At 40.4% G+C, this 17,013-nt stretch overlaps 1 protein-coding gene across 1 annotated transcript in view; it reads left to right on the forward strand.

The window, feature by feature from the left end:
- Positions 1–7,037: 7,037 nt before the first annotated feature.
- IPO8 (importin 8) overlaps positions 7,038–17,013 on the forward strand; it is an 82,844-nt gene continuing 72,868 nt past the window's right edge. Inside the window, exons 1-2 of the mRNA XM_080809947.1 lie at positions 7,038–7,347; positions 13,519–13,600. Of these exons, the coding sequence (XP_080666073.1) occupies positions 7,264–7,347; positions 13,519–13,600 (166 nt within the window). The 5' untranslated portion in view covers positions 7,038–7,263. The remainder of the gene's footprint in view (positions 7,348–13,518; positions 13,601–17,013) is intronic.

The raw sequence follows: 17,013 nt of genomic DNA on the forward strand, positions 1-17,013 counted from the left end.
TGGTCAGTTAAGTGTCTGCTTTTGGCTCAGGTCATGATTCCCGGGGTCCTGGGATCCAGTCCTGCATCAGGCTCCCCTCTCAGCGGGGAGTTTGCTTCTCCCTCTCTGCTGCTCCTCCTACTTGTTTTCTCACTCTTGCTGTCTCTCTCTCTCTCAAATAAATAAAATCTTTAAAAAACAAAACCAAACCTAACTGCTTTCCCCCTTTCACTTATATTTGCATTTCCACCTCATTTACAGAACACCCTTAACCTTTGTGATCTTACTGGATCCTCACTGTGGCCCTAGTGAGGTAGATACTGTTTGACATAAGATGGAGACTCGGAGACTGACTTTCTGAGGCCACTAGCAGAAGTGTCTGGGCCAGACTTCACTCTTTCAAGCGCAAATACAGCCTACCATTTTCTACAGTAGATTTTCCTCTTCTTAGTTCTCAGGTGCTGTTGCTTTTACCATATTTCCCATTGTTTTGCCCACACAGATGTTTTTGGTTCACTACTCAGTTTTGCTCTGGTTAACTCAACACTTTGTGAACTGGATAAACTGCACTCGGAGCTGTTGTCACAAGGTGTAGTTGCAGTAGAGCCTAAAGTTGAGTTGGAGGACTCCTCCAGTGTAGGATGTGGAAAGCCTGAGGAAATAAACAACATTTTGAGGATGGAAAAAAAAAAGGGATCTGAAAAGAAGTATTTCTCCTTTAGTCCTAGTTAATACTACTCTCTTTAGGTTCTATCCCTTTCCACCACCACTACTATTTTAGTCTCTTGGAGAAGAGACCGTAGTCAGAAACTTCCTAATCTCCTGTTACTTTAGCTTATTGATCACTGGTTTTTAATTTTTATTTATTTTTATTTTTTTAAAAGATTTTATTTATTTGACAGAGACAGCACAAGTGGGCAGGCAGGCAGAGAAAGAGGGGGAAGCAGGCTCCCTGCTGAGCAGAAATCCTGATGCTGGGCTTGATCCCAGGACCCTGAGATCGTGACGTGAGTGGAAGGCAAGACTTAACCCACTGACCCACCCAGGTGCCCCCCTACATGTGTCATTTTAAAGGAGACTATCATTGACTTACATTAACAAAATACTTAAGATCTTATATTTATAAGATGTGTGTATATACTCTTGCATATATTTCAGATGTTATGATGTAGAGCCTTGGCAATATGACACTTTTGGGGTAGAGGTATTCACTTGCAGATTATTGATCATGGTTTAAAAAAATGTATTATTAACCTTGGATTTTAACTCCCATTTTCTCTTTACTGTGTGGACTACATTCAAGCTTACTAACACAGGCCAGCAGGTGAGCTGCTGCCAACAGGTGGGGAGGACAGCTGTGTGATACTCCATTTAGACGACTAAAATGTTAAATCTCAAAGGCCACAGTGGCAGTGCTTGGAGGAAAAACTACTTCCTGTAATTGGAGTTGTAATCATGCCAGTTATTCTCACTCTGTGCTGTGTTTCTTGGGTAATGTCCATGTCTGTGTGCCAGCTAACCTATATATAGATGACTCATAGTTCTCTAACAGCATCCCTGTGTTCCTTCCTGTAACCCCTGCCATAGCTCTTTTGGGAGTGCCAGATATGAATTTCCAATTGTCACTGGAAACCTTTAGCAATCTAATACTTAAGCACTTTTAGTTCAGTATGTTCAAAGGCAAACTGATCTTCTCTCCAAACTTTAATACTCCTTCATGTTGCCCTGTTTACTGACTTCCATAGGTCATCAAAGCTTAGACCTTCAGAATCATTGTTGACTTCCCTTTACTACTTTATATATTGTATAAGTCACAAGTTCCTGTTGATTCAACCTGTGAAATGTCTCACATCTGTCTTACCTTCTTAATTTCTATTGTGGATATTCTGTTTCAGACCCCTTATCTCTTTCACATGCATTCATGTATTCATTCAGCGAGTATTTATTGATTGCTTTTTATGTACCAGGCATAGTGTGAGACTAGATCTCACTAGGTCTCATTCAGTAAAGGTTGAACAAGGTATGTCCTCTCTCTTAAATAGAATACAAAGATAGTTAATGCTGAGCATGTACCCTGGACAATGTGCTTACCTCATTTAGTCCTCACAACAGCTTTTGGAAGCAGATGAGGAGACAGAGGTACAAAGAGGTGAGGCATATGCATACCGTGATAGTACAATAAGTCAAGTAGCTGGCTCACATTCTACCATAAATAATGTAAGTGCATTAAGAAATAGACATCCTCAGGACACCTGGGTGGCTTAGTTGGTTGAGTGGCTGCCTTCGGCTCAGATCATGATTTCAGGATCCTTGGATGAGTCCCACATCGGGCTCCTTCCTCAGCAGCGAGCCTGCCTCTTCCTCTACCTCTGCCTGCCACTCCCCTGCTTGTGCTCTCTTGCTGACAAATAAATAAATAAAATCTTAAAAAAAAATAGACATCCTCTCATGTAAAGTAATTAAAAAGCAGGACTCAATGAGCCATATATAAGTTAAACCTAAGTTATAGTTTAGGGACAGCTATTTTAAAACACTTGCAAAGAAATCTGAGAGCAGAATCATAGATGCTTATGGGTTTTTTTTCCCTGTTGCCTTAGACACTGCTAACTTGACAGCATTGTTTTTTTAGTAATTTATCTTCAGAGTCTTTCCAAAGCCCACAAAGTTTTAATGGGAGCATCAACTGTCTTTAATTAGACATTTTGTTGAAATATTTATCTAAGATAATTGTAGATTCTTATGTAGTTATAAGAAATAATACAGGTGGATCCTGTGTACCTTTTAATTTCCTTCAGTGACAACATTTTGTAAAACAAGATACATATTACAACCAGGATGTTGAGATTGGTACAGTCAAGATAGAGAACATATCCATCACCAGAAGGATCCCTCATTGTTGCCCTTTTATAGTACAGTAATGCCCATTTCCTTCTTGTCCCCATCCCCATTTAAGCCCTCACAACCACTGATCTGTTATTTCTGTGACTTGTTATTTTAAGAATGTTATTTATTTTTTTAAAGTAGGCTCCATGCCCTGCATATGAGCCCACAGCAGGGCTTGAACTCACAACCCTGAAATAAAGACTCAGATCAAGATCTGAGCTGAGATCAAGTCAGACACTAGACTGAGCTACAGTGGCGCCCCATTTAAGAATGTTATATTAGTAAAACTTATATAAATGGAATCAGGTATTATGTCAGCTTTTGGGATTGGCTTTTTTCACTTAGCTTAATTCTCTGAAGATTTATCCTGGTTGTTGAATATTTCACTCCTTTTTATTACTCAGCAGTATTCCATGGTATAGATGTGCCAGTGTGCTTAACCACTGTTTTCCAGAGAGGTGGTATTTTAAACCTCACCAAAATATATGAGTGATCCAGTTTCTCTGGTGTCACTTTTTTTTTTTTTTTTTTTGGTCTTTTTATGTTACTGAAATAACTGTATCAGGCCTCTCCCTACTCCCATCTTCCGTGTTATCACAGCTCAGTTTTAGATATGTGCTTTAAAGGATTTGGTTTAGAAACGTTTAGAAACAGGTAAAAACATTGAAGGCATTTGGATACATCTAGTTCAGGGAAAGAGATCTTGGTTAGAAGCAGTTTTGTGAGTTGTCCCTGTTGAGTTGATGGTTAAAGTTATATAAGTGGATGAAATGACAAAAGCAGGGGCGCCTGGGTGGCTCAGTGGGTTAAAGCCTCTGCCTTCGGCTCAGGTCATGATCCCAGTGTCCTGGGATCAAGCCCCGCATCAGGCTTTCTGCTCAGTGGGGAGCCTGCTTCCTCCTCTCTCTCTGCCTGCTTCTCTGCCTACTTGTGAACTCTGTCTGTCATATAAATAAATAAAAAATCTTTAAAAAAAATGACTCTAAGAAATGACAAAAGCAGAATGGGTTTAAGAAAAAGAAAAGAAAGAGAAGAGGGCTGAAGACAGAGTCCTGAGAAGCACCAGTGTTTAAGACTTGGGTGATCAAGTGAGCAAACAAAATATTACGAATATAGGGTGACTGGGTGGCTCAGTCAAAGCATCTGCCTTCGCTCAGGTCATGATCCCAGGGTCCTTCGATGAGCCCTGCATCAGGCTCCCTGCTCAGCAGGGAGTCAGCTTGTCCCTCTCCCTGTGTGTGTGCTCTCTCTCTCAAATAAATAAATCTTTAAAAAATATTACAATAAAAATATTACAATCTTTAAAAATATTACAAAAATATTACAAAAATATTAAAAATAATATTTAAAAATATTACAAATATAAAATATATTTTAAAATATTACAAATATTACAAAAATACTACAAATATTACAAAAATATTAAAAATATTACAATATTACAAATCTTTAAAAAATATATTCTTTAAAACAAGGAAACATTAAAAAAAAAAGAGCATAGAATACAGTGTCAGGTATCAGACAGACATTTTCAGGTGAGAACGGAAAATGTCTCTTGCATTTGGTTTCTAAAGGATCAGTCTTGGTTTTTGCTTGGCAGTTTCAGTGGGGGAAATGAGGGCAGAACCCTGGGGATAGCTGACTGAAGCACGAGTAGAACTAAAGAAGTAGAGACAAGGAATGAAGACCATTCTTTGGAATAAAAAGTGAAAAAGAATGAACAGTAATTAGCATTATTGGAGAAAGATTGTCTTTTAACTGGGGGAAATGTTTTTAGGCTGAGGTTGAATCGGTGGAGAGAAAGGGATTGAAAATATAAGAAAAAGTTTTACAAAATTGTCGGCTGTGAGCATATAATTACTCAAAATTTATTTTTAAATTATTTTTTAATAGAGTTTATTTATTTGAGAGAGAGCATGAGCAGGGGAGTGGCAGAGGGAGAGGAAGAGCAAGAAGCAGACTCCTCACTGAGCTCCTTTCCACTGGAGGGGCTCAATCCCATGACCCAGGGATCATGACCTGAGCTGAAGGCAGACACCTAACCAATTGAGCCACCCAGGTGCCCCTCAAAATTTATTTTAATGAAAAGTATATAGAAAAGTGATTTATTTATAAAAGATTTTATTTATTTATTTGACAGAGATCACAAGTAGGCGGAGAGGCAGGCGGGGCACGGTGGGGGAGGGGAAGCAGGCTCCCTACGGTGCAGAGAGCCCAATGTGGGGTTTGATCCCAGGACCCTGAGATCATGACCTGAGCCGAAGGCAGAGGCTTAACCCACTGAGCCACCCAGGCACCCGAAAAGTGAGATTTATTGAGCAAGGTGCCAGAAGAGATGGAGAGAATTAGGTTCAGATTGGGCATAAGGAGGTGAATAGAGGTAAGCAGAGATTAATTTGTGTTTGAGTGAGTTGAGCCTGATGGCTTTGCTCAACTTTTTAGGACTCCATGAGACAGGTAGGAGTTTGAGAAGAGTCTTGAGGTTGGGAACTGTTGCTAGGAAATGGAAGATGGTTCTGATCAATGAAGGAATAGCATTGTTGAGCCTAAGAAAAGAGTATATGTGGGGGCACCTGGGTGGCTCAGACAGCTGGGCATCTGCCTTCGGCATGGGTTGTGGTCCTGGGTTCCTGGGATCAAGTTGCACATTGGGCTCCTTGTTAAGCGGGGAGTCTGCTTCTCCCTCTGCCTACTTCTCCCCTGCTGCGCGCTCTCTCTCTCTGACAAAAGAGAAAAGAAAAGAAAAGAAAAGAAAAAAGAACACACATTTGTAGCAGTATTAATTTGCATAGTGGGTCAAGGGTGGACCTAAGAAGTTGAATTGGGAGTTTCAAAGCAGAGAAGGATGTGTAGTCAGGAATGGGGAGACTAAGGAGAACTAAAAAAGTAATGGAGTTGGAAAACAGGTGAAGAATTACTGGGGGAGAGAGAGATGGAAGAATAGGTCCTAATTTGAAAAGAGGATACTGGAATTAAGATTTCAGAGGTCAAGGAGCTTTAGATTATCATTAGTTGCAAGAAAGTGGGTTAATGAAACAGTGTGGAGATGAAAGCACTACAATTCCCACGACCCTGGAGTACTAAGCTAAGGAGTTTGAATATTATCTTAAAATTGATGGGAAATCACCAAGGAAGGGACATGACAGTATTAACCTTTAAGAAACATTACTCTGTTGGCAGTGTGGAGAATGGACTAACGAGGGGGAAAACTGGAAGCAGTAAGAGACATTGCCAACCACTAGGCCATTGAATTTTTGGGGCCAGATAATGCCACAGTGGGTGATAATTGTATAATTCTTCTTGCCTTTCAGTACTCTTCTGAGAAGATACAGACATCTTTCAGAAACTCTCAGGCGCAATAGTTTCTCTGATCTCTTTATTTTCACAATTACTCTAAATACTTGTACATTTTTAAAAAAGATTTTTATTTATTTATGACAGAGAGATAGTGAGAGAGGGAACACAAGCACAGGGGAGCTGGAGAGGGAGAAGCAGGCTCCCCGCTGAGGAGGAAGCCCATATGGGGCTCGATCCCAGGACTCTGGGATCATGACCCGAGCCGAGGGCAGACGCTTAACTGAGGCACCCAGGTGCCCCAATACTTGTACATTTGTATCTTCTGTCAGATTTTACGTTCCTTCATAATAACCTGCATGTCAGTCATCTTGTTATAATGTAGAACCTAAATATCTCAGTACTCTGGCCCAAAAACATGTTAAACAGATGTTCAGCGAATGAATGAATGAATGAATGAATGAATGAAAGAAGATGGCTCCCACAGACCAAGGGAACCCTGTCCTCCTATGAGCTAGATGATCTTAAGGTTCCAACAGGTCTGCCCTGGAACAGGTTCAGTTGTGATGCCCAAACAGTTTCGTACTAACAAAAAGTGCCATTCCATGTAAAGAGATCTGGAGCCCGGTTGTTTCCTCATCTGGGAAGCAAGTGAGGCTGTTTTCCGTAAGGCAGCATGGCGGACGCGCGGCGGACGCGCGGCGGACGCTTGCCGGAGCTAGTGAGCACGGTTTCGCTCCCGGGAAGAAGCCATTACTGTTCTCCGTACAGCAGCATGGGGGCCGCCTGCGGGAGCTGCCATAGCATCACGCCCTGGGGGAAGAGGCCGCCGTAAAGGAAGCGCCGCTTCCTCTTCTCATTTCTCCCGCCTCCCACCGGCTGTCGTAAAAGGGTGAATGGAGAGCGAGTTGTGGGGGGTAGAAAGGGAGGACAGGGGGCGCGGAGTCAGAGTGGCGCAGCAAGTGGCTGCAGGTGGCGACGGTGGCGGGGGGTGGGGAGTGAGGTAGTCTAGGGGTCGCGGAGGAGGAGGCTGAGAGGATCAAAAGAAAAACTAAAGCTGCAGTCTGGCCTACTGGTCCGGGGGCCGCGGAGCCCCCACCCGGGGAGATGGACCTCAACCGGATCATCCAGGCGCTGAAGGGCACCATCGACCCGAAGCTGCGGATTGCAGCTGAGAACGAGCTCAATCAGGTGAGGAGCGGGCCTGCGGCGCCCCCCTGGTGCCCCCCGCGGGCTCACCGGGCTCTCCCTCCTCGGTGCCCCCGATCTCCACCCCAACCCGGGCTTCGGACCCCGACGCTCCTCCCGGCCCGCCCCCCACCCCCAGCCCCGGGGGCCAATTTGGCGGCACTCCCCGGATCTTTCCTCAACAACTCGCGCACCTGTTGGCCACCTTTGCATCTTTTCCTGTCGTTTTCCTTCCACCGTGCAGCTTGTTCAGTCCACTGGATCGCTGAAAGAGGCTTTGGAAAGCGTTGCCAGTGTTTGCAGGGTGTGTGATTTCCCGAAGTACGCTGATTTAGGGAAGAGGGTGGGAAATTTCACTTAAAATTCAGATCTGAGTTCAGCTTTTCTCCAGACCCAGCCTTTTTTAGGTGTTGCGGTGGGAAGCCCTCCCATCGCCTGCTTCTGTGCGGTTGGTAGGACTGTTTTGACACTGATTGGCAGAGTTTTGTTGGAGCTCTGGGAAAGGCTGCCGGGAGAGTGCAGGGGAGAGGACAGGCAGTTTTCATCGTGGTATATTTTACAAAAGACACGTCGAGTAATGTGCGTTTGGAGGGATTTCTTATAAGCGCTAAAACGTCTAAGACTTTCTTTTATCTTCCATCCTCAGTTCTTACTGGCCCTAACCTTGTTCCAGCGTTACCGACATTTCGAAATCGTAGTGATCCCAAAATTTAGCTCATGTTTTCCTCCTCACCTGTAAGAATGAATGATAGACTTCTCACTAAAAAGTACGAATTAAGGTCTACTCCCTAGGGTAGAGTGACAGCTGGTTGAGGTAGGGGTGATCCTTAAAATGTAAAGGAATATACCTAAATTAGTGGTTTTCAAGGTGCTGCCCAGGATGAGCAGAATCTACATCACCTGGGAACTTGCTGGAATTGGAAATTACTGGGCTTCACATTTAGAGAATCAGAAACTCTGGGGGTGGGTCCCAGTTATGTTTTAATTAGCAAGCTAGGTGAGTCTGTGCTTCCTGAGAGCAGCTGTCTTAAGTAAAAGTTTCTGTGGGAGTTCACTAAGGTTTTCCTAGTTGGAGTTAACTTTAAAGTGCAACTGTGCATTTAAATCTTTGAAATCCAGTGGGAAATCTGGATGGCGTTTGGAGTAAGTGTGAATTCAGGATTCCCAAGAGATAAAAGGGAGAGTGAAAGCACTGGAGGGAAGGTGGAGTTAAGCAGAAGCCTAAAGAGCATGTGTTGTTACCTTGAAAAGAAAAGGACTCTCACTCAAAATAGGGGAACGATGAAGTCAGTACCTGTCTCAGGCTTTGCGAAGCAGGGTACTATATGTTGACTGGCTAGAAGAATAGTAATCCAGGGGTTGCTTAGAAGGAACAAAGCAAGAGCTGAACTTGCAATCTATTAGTATGACCAGGGGTGTTGGCCTGTATGTGACCCCCTTCTCTTCACAGTGAGGCCAGATGTTATTTTGATAGTGTCAATAGAGATCATGTCTTTGGTATCATGTTGTACCTTCCTGCCTCTGTTTGCCTATCCTTGCTTTGTTTCTGATTCATCAATGTGTAAGTGATTCATCAATGTAGAAGTGTATGTCCCCAGACAGAAGGGGAAGGGTTGGTGGGAAAGCCTGCAGAACCAGAAGAGACCCTTGGGAACCAAGTCTACATTTTTCTTGATGGGATTTCAGTTCAAACCCATTTCATCCTCACTCTGCCCTGCCCCATATCCACCCATTTCATCGCAGACCATAATTTCCTCTGCAACTGCTATAAGTAGCTTATTGCTATGCCACTCTGGCATTACATTTTGTATAATGCTTTGGATTGTAATATGCTCTTACTAAGTACTTTTTTTTTAAATTGTCTGTAAGTAGAAGACAAGTATAATGTCGCATAACCTTATAGTAATATACGGCTATAATGTTGGGTTTTGTTTGCTTATTCTTTATCACCACTGTAATGTCCTGCTTTGTTGGACAAATGGGTGGGGAATCTATCATAAGTGATTAGGGTCCAGCTCGTTTATTTTAGTCTAGGTTCCCCCTCAGCAACTACGCTCTGCCAGCTTCTGCAGTGTACTGATGATCTGTCAATTGCCTTGTAGAAGAGTAGGCAGTTTCAAAACATAACAGCCTCTGTTCTGAGGGATAAATTCTTGTTTGGAGTTCCATTTTTCTGTAGTCAACATATTTCTGTTACTAGTTATTGGTTGCTTGATTGCTGTGTGTGATATTGTTTCTGTGGGAAAACGCATTTTCATTTTTTCTTTTTCTTTTTTTAAAAAAGATTTATTTATTTGAGAGAGGAGAGCTTGTGAGCTTTGGGAGGGACAGAGGGAGAGAGAGAGAAACTTAAGCAGACTGTACTGAGCATGGAGCGTGAAACGGGGCTCGGTATCATGACCCTGAGATCATGACCTGAGCCGAAACCAAGAGTTGGATGCTTAACCAATGGAGCCACTCAGGGGTCCCCAGAAAACACATTTTCAGTTTTATCTCAGTATATTAAGAATGCATCCTTTGTGCATTCCTTCTTGTCTTTAGGCCCAGAAGTCCCTTTAGCAGCAGCAAAGGGAAGTAGGAATGGGTAGATATCTTGCTCCAGTAACTCATTCACAGAGTTATCTTCTTTTAATAAAACATTCTCCACATGGCCTCAGTAGCGAAATAAAAATAATTACTTTCATTGCTGAGCTTTGGAATCCCTGCTTTTCCGTGCATCTGTCTGTGTCATTTTTATTGCCCTTTAAGAGCGTTTGCTTATATGAATAACATTTATTTATTTGTTTAATTATTTTTAAAGATTTCATTTATTTATTTATTTGACACAGAGAGGGGCAGGGAGAGAAGGAACACAAGAGGGGGGCAAGATTGAGAGGGAAAAGCAGGCTTCCTGCTGAGCGGGAGCCTCATGTGTGGCTGGAACCCAGGACCCTGGGATCCTGACCTGAGCCACCCAAGTGCCCCATGAATAACATATTTATTGAGTTCTCATGCGGACACTAATATAAGGCTCTGCTTTCACAGAGCTTGCATTCTAGTGGGGGATAGAGATAAGTAAATAGTATCAGGTCATAAGTGCTATAGTGCTATAGATAGTAAAGTCCTGGAGAGACAGTGTTGGAGTGCATAAATAATGTGGTCATTCTCTGAAGAGTGACACTGAGCCAAGATCTAGATGTTGTGAAGGAGTGAAGCAGGTGAAGAACTGGGAGAGAAACAGGGAAGAGCAAGTCCAATTAAGGCCTTCAGCTTGGCATGTTGGAGCACTCGAAAAGGTAATGTAGTGGGAGCTGTGAGACAGAGAACGGGAGGCAGCAGGTCTTTGCTTTAAAATGAGTTCTTGGGGCGCCTGGGTGGCTCCGTGGGTTAAAGCCTCTGCCTTCAGCTCAGGTCATGGTCTCAGGGTCCCGGGATCGAGCCCCGCATTGGGCTCTCTGCCCAGTAGGGAGCCTGCTTCCTCCTTTCTCTCTGCCTGCCTCTCTGCCTACTTGTGATCTCTGTCAAATAAATAAATAAAATCTTTAAAAATAAATAAATAAAATGAGTTCTTGTCAGATGCAGAATTATGCTAAGTAAATACACTATTTTCAGAAAACTTCACAGATACAAAGTAAATATCGAGAAATGTCTTTCATTTTTTTCTTAAAAACTTGAACTCCGAGGTGGAAAAAGAAATTGGATAAATATTGGTGAGGAAAAATTGTATGAAACTTTATCTGAATTTACCTTGGGATGTTTTAGCTGGCCAAATTAACATAGTTTGAATCAAGGCTGAAAGGAGAAGACAAAAAGTTGCACAAGGTCATTAAAATGGCAGGCAGTTGCAAAAAACGGAGTTCCAAAATGTGTACAAAGGCAACAGTGTTGAAGTGAAAGCAGTCTCCACAATAACGACTCTAAAATAGATACTATTAGTCTAAGTGTACAGGTTATTTTGTACTTATGTGTAATAAGTATCTGCACTGGAGAGATTAGAACTAAGCTATGGATGTTTTAGTCTTGGATTCACTACAGAATCTTTCTGTATCTCAGATGTTAAAAACATGAGTTATTTTATAATAATGTACATGTAGAAGGTTTGAAGATTGGACTAAATCTGTGTTAATTTTGACTCCTGTAAACAGCTGTTAGGAGAAATCTGTTTTCTTAAAAATTACTTTAAAATGGTGGTTTCAATTATGAATGAAAAAGAACTTTATGTACAACAGATTCAAGATTCTGAGGTTTAGATAGGATGAAAGGAAGAACAATTATAAGATAATTAAATTTTTAAAAAAGTTTTTATTTATTTATTTGACAGGGAGAATGACAGTGAGAGAGGAAACACAAATGAGGAGTGGGAGGGGGAGAAGCAGGCTTCCTGCCAAGCAGGGAGCCCGATGTGGATCTCGATCCCAGGACCCTGGGACTATGACCCAAGCTGAAGGTAGATGCTCAACGACCGAGCCACCTAGGCACCTGGATAATTCAAAATTTTATAGAAAGAATTGGAAAGCAAAATGTTCTTGGATGGAAAAGATCGATATTAAAATATTGATATGAATTTTCCCTGAATTTTTTAATCCTTTATCTTATTAATGCTGTTATGAATAAATGAATAGGAAAGACGGTTAAATTAAAAAGTTGAGTGGTGGGCACCTGGGTGGCTCAGTTGGTTAAGCGACTGCCTTCAGCTCAGGTCGTGATCCCAGAGTCCCAGGATCGAGTCCCATGTCGGGCTCCCAGCTCTACGGGGAGTCCGCTTCTCCCTCTGACCTTCTCCCCTCTCATGCTCTCTCTCCTTCTCTCTCTCAAATAAATAAGGAAAATCCTAAAAAAAAAAAAAAAAAAAAAAAAAAAAAAAGTTGAGTGATATGCATAAACCTTGTGATATGTTGAAAAAGATGCCACTGCTAGTCCAGGCTCCTGGGAGAAGGGAAGCTGAACAGATTCTCTTCATCACTGTTGGCTTTAGCCTTACTGAGAATTTATGAGTCTTTTCTGGGAATGTCAGCGGGCAAGGCCAAGTGTAAGCTCTGGGAATGTGGCAGAATGGTAACCTGGTCCAGGTACTTGACATTTGGAGGGAGTATTATCAAAAGGAACCAGCTGCTCTGTATTTTTTTTTTTTTTTTTTTAACTTCTACAGTCAGCCTGTCAAACTCAGGGGGTAGGTCAAAGTAGAACCTGTTGGGGGCAGCGGGGATGGACCCAGGCGGCATGAATGTCAGCACAGGCTTACTTGGGTGTCAGGTTTAAAAGATGCTCCACCAGGTGCCTGGGTGGCTCAGTTGGTTAAGTGTCTGCCTTTGGCTCAGGTCATGATCCTAGGGTTCCAGGATTGAACCCTGGGTTGGCCTTCTTGCTCATGAGGAGCTTTCTTCTTCTTCTGCCCGCGGCTCCCACTGCTTGTGTTCTCTCTCTCTGACAAATAGATAAATAACATCTTAAAAATAAAATAAGATAAAATAAAATAAAATAAAGGATGCTCCACCAACAGGGCAGCTGGTGGTGACAACTCTCAACACTGTCTTATGAGGCACATTGTTCCAGCCTGGACTCGTTCTTCTCCATAGCTCATGCACAGATAATTAACATTATCTTGTCTGTTTTCCTACACTGGATCCACGTTTTCTATGTTTCTGTTTGTCAAAAATACTATCAGCAAAATTAAAGCACAAATAAGCTGGGAAGAAACACTTGCAATGTGTAGGTCCAATAAAAGTATTTTAAATTCATAAATAGCTCTTAGGATTTATTAAGACTGAAACAAATTCTCTTCAAAAAAGGATAAAGGGAATAATTTGTAGAAGAAAACAAAGAGCCAACAGAAAGGATGAATTTTAACTTAGCAGAAATGTTATTTAAAATATGAGTCAGTTTTGAAGGAATGATAATGCTAAACATTGTATTGGTTAGGTGGGTATATACTACTTTTGGGAGTGTAGATTGCTACACACTTTCTGGAGAGCATTTTGATAATATATGTTAAAAAACAAAAATATTCATACCCCTTTATTCATCAATTTATTCCAGTTTTGATTTGAAGTATTTTAGTAGTCTTATTTTTGCCTTGGAAAATTTCTCTCACTTTAAAAGTTTTCCTTTTACTTGGACAGTAATGTATTCAGTAACAGTGCTAATAGTTATTCATTTATATTGGCCTATTTTATAAATATTTCTTTGTAATTTCAGTCCTACAAGATTATCAATTTTGCCCCCAGTTTACTTCGGATTATAGTCTCTGACCATGTGGAATTCCCAGTACGCCAGGCAGGTGAGTAGTTTTTTCATCCGTTATAAAATTATTCATGTCTGTGATTTCTTTAAAAAATAGGAAGCACACATAAAGTATTTCTAATGGCTTAAAAACTCTCTTTTTCCCTGGAAATTTAGAGGTAGATACTGAGCTTTTACATCTTCCCTAGCTTTTCCTCTCCTCTCCTTTTTACCTACTGATTCCTTGCCTCTGTAACTTCGCCATTTTCCCCCTTAGTTTTCACAATTTCAATGACTTAATCTCCCTAATTCTTTATGATTCCTGGTGGCCCACTCTTTGGGTCCATAGATGAAGACCGTGAATTTATGTTTGTGGATTTGAGCTCCATTCATAAGTCAGATCGTGGAGGTAATATATGTACACAAATGTTCCTAAACACGTGTTTGGGGAACAGGACTTTCTTTTTTTCTTTTTTTTTTTTAAGATTTTATTTATTTATTTGACAGAGAGAGAGAGCAGCAGCAGTGGGAGGGGCAGAGAGAGAGGGAGAAGCAGACTCTCCACTGAGCACAGAGCCTGATGTGGGGCTGGATCCCAGGACCTGAGATCATGATGTGAGCCGAAGACAGACGCTTAACTGCCTGAGCCACCCAGGCGCCCCAGGACTTTTGTTTTAAACATGGGACTTACTTTCAAGTGCTGTGGGACCTTATGGTAGTTCCATGATGTTGTGCCTTCCTCTTTTTGCCTTCTTAATGAGCTGGTCATTACAGGCCAGAATGTAAAAGATGGAGAAAGTCTTGGAGAGTCATGAGTCCTGAAAAGATAGTAATATCAAGATAAAGGGAATAAAATGATAAATGCTAATTTAAAAAGTAGGTGTTTAAAAACTTTTTTTTTAAAGCTAGGCCATTTGAGATATATATATATATATATATATATATATATATATATAATTTTTTTTTTTTTTTAAGATTTTAATCATCTATTTGATGGAGAGAGACATCGAGAGAGGGAACAAAAGGAGGGGGAGAGGGAGAGGGAGAAGCAGGGAGCCTGATGCGGGGCTGGATCCCAGGACCCCTGGATCATGACCTGAGCCGAAGGCAGATGCTTAACAACTGAGCCGCCCAGGCACCCCAATATATATTCATTATGAATAATTTGGGCAATACAGAAAAATACGAAGATGAAAGTAAAAAAATTTACTCAATATTCATTGCTCAGAAATGGTCATCATCAACATTAGGCAAACATTAGTCTTTGCAGGTTCAGGTAGGGAGGGATCAACAATTTTATACAGATAAGATTATACTCTACACGCTGATAAAAGTATTTAATCTTCCTTGAACATAACAAAAAAAGAGGTAAAGAATCATTAGCTTTGGGGAAATACTTGTAGCAATATGTATGATTTCCTTAAAGATCCCTTTGTTATTAAGAAAAGCTTATGGAAAAACCTACATGTTGTAATTATTTGTAACTTTAACAAGGTGTATAAGACTTATGTGTAGATTTTTTGTAACTATAACTCTGTTGTGTAATCTTTTATGAAATAGGGCTGTTCTGAAATCACATTTTGCTAAATGGAAGCTATTTTAATAATCTAAGTGTTTATAGGGCCATCGTAGAGTTCCTGTGAAGCTTTGTAGAAATAGTATTTTTAAAGATTTTAACACAGTTTATTGATTTAATATGTCTTCTTTACATGACATATAAACACTACAAAAACTCATTGGATTGCCTCAATTACACCCCCAAAGATACCTGCCATCAGCTTTGGTGCAAGGTTCTCCAATTCCTTTTTTTCCTATAGATTTGATGGTTTTAAAATGTAACAAAAATCTGTTTTTATTCCACATGGTGTTTTATAACTTTTTTTTTCCCCATTGAACCATATACCCTTGGGCAGTGGTTCCATACCAGTGTATATGCATATACATGTACTTTATTCTTTGTAACAATTGTTCATTATTTCTTTGTACAGAACTATTTTAGTTTATTTAAACAATTTGATATTGATAGATATTTCCTTTATTGTCCCTTTTTGTTGTTATTGTTGATAGAGGCAAAGCTATAATCAGAATCCTTGGACATTTATCTCTGGATACTTGTGGAAATATTTTCAAAGAATAAATAATGAGAAATGGAGATGCTGGGTGGATATTAATGGTATTAAAGTTTTGAATTTTGAATCTTCTCACCAAGTTGCTTTTGCTTACTTTTTGTATCATAACTGCAATAATGCTAGGTTCCTCAAATCCTCTATACAACTTTGAATCTTAATAATGTATATAACTGAGGTTTTTTTTTTTTTTAAGATTTTATTTATTTATTTGACAGAGAGATCACAAGCAGGCAGAGAGGCAGGCAGAGAGAGAGGGGGAAGCAGGCTCCCCACTGAGCAGAGAGCCCAATGTGGGGCTTGATCCCAGGACCCTGAGATCATGACCTGAGCTGAAGACAGAGGCTTAACCCACTGAGCCACCCAGGCGCTCCTATAACTGGATTTTGATATGAAATGTAAATAGCATTTATAGGCAGTTTTTCTTCATAATTTATGTAGATTTCAAATCTGTTAGTCACAAGACAGAGTTTATCTTGGTGGTTAATTTTTTAATAGGACAGTTTTCTCTCTTAGAGCATCTGTGTTATCATTGAATGTAAAATATACAGTATAAAATTCTACATTATATCTAACCTAAACTTATAAATTTTCTGTCCTATTTAATCTATTATTAAAATACAAAGATACCCCAAGAACCTTATGGTGACACCCAGACAGGTGATTTATCATTTTATCATGACATTTAAAAAAGAATGATGTGATTTTTGCTTTAAAAAGAAGTCAGCCTGCATAAAACTATAAAAAAAAATGCTAATATTAGGTGGAAAGACATAGTTCTGCAGAATAGTCAGTTCTTGATTTTTTGGCTTGTGGGCAATCCTATAATATTCTTGTTACCATCAATCAAGCTCATTCGTGAATGTCCCTTATTACTTTACTGTGGAGAAATAGGGAAAAAATGTTATATTTTGATATTGATAAGCAAAACAAAATAAATCTGGATGTTCTGTTATTTTCCAGTATTAAGAGGCATAATAACATTCTTAATATTATTATCCAACGTACAGAGAAAGGAGCCCATCTTAAATTTAGTATAGTTATGATTAAGAATCTCTCAGGTGGCTTTGTTTTCAGTTTTTTACTCCTTACTTGCGAGGAGACCCTCTAATATACCTAAACCTAGTTTCAGAAATGTGGTTTCTTTAGTACATTTTGGAGTTGCTACGAGCAGAAAAGTTGTTTGCATTTGAAAGTGGTAGTTGAGAGGCACGTGGCTGGCCCAGTCACTAGAGTATGTGACTCTTGATCTCGGGGTTATATATTTGAACCCCACGTTGGGTGTGGAGATTACTTAAAAATAAAATCTTTAAAAAAAAGATTAAAAAGTAAATAAGTGAAAGTG

Source organism: Martes martes, assembly GCF_963455335.1.
Source record: "Martes martes genome assembly, chromosome: 8".
Classification (NCBI taxonomy): Eukaryota; Metazoa; Chordata; class Mammalia; order Carnivora; family Mustelidae; genus Martes; species Martes martes.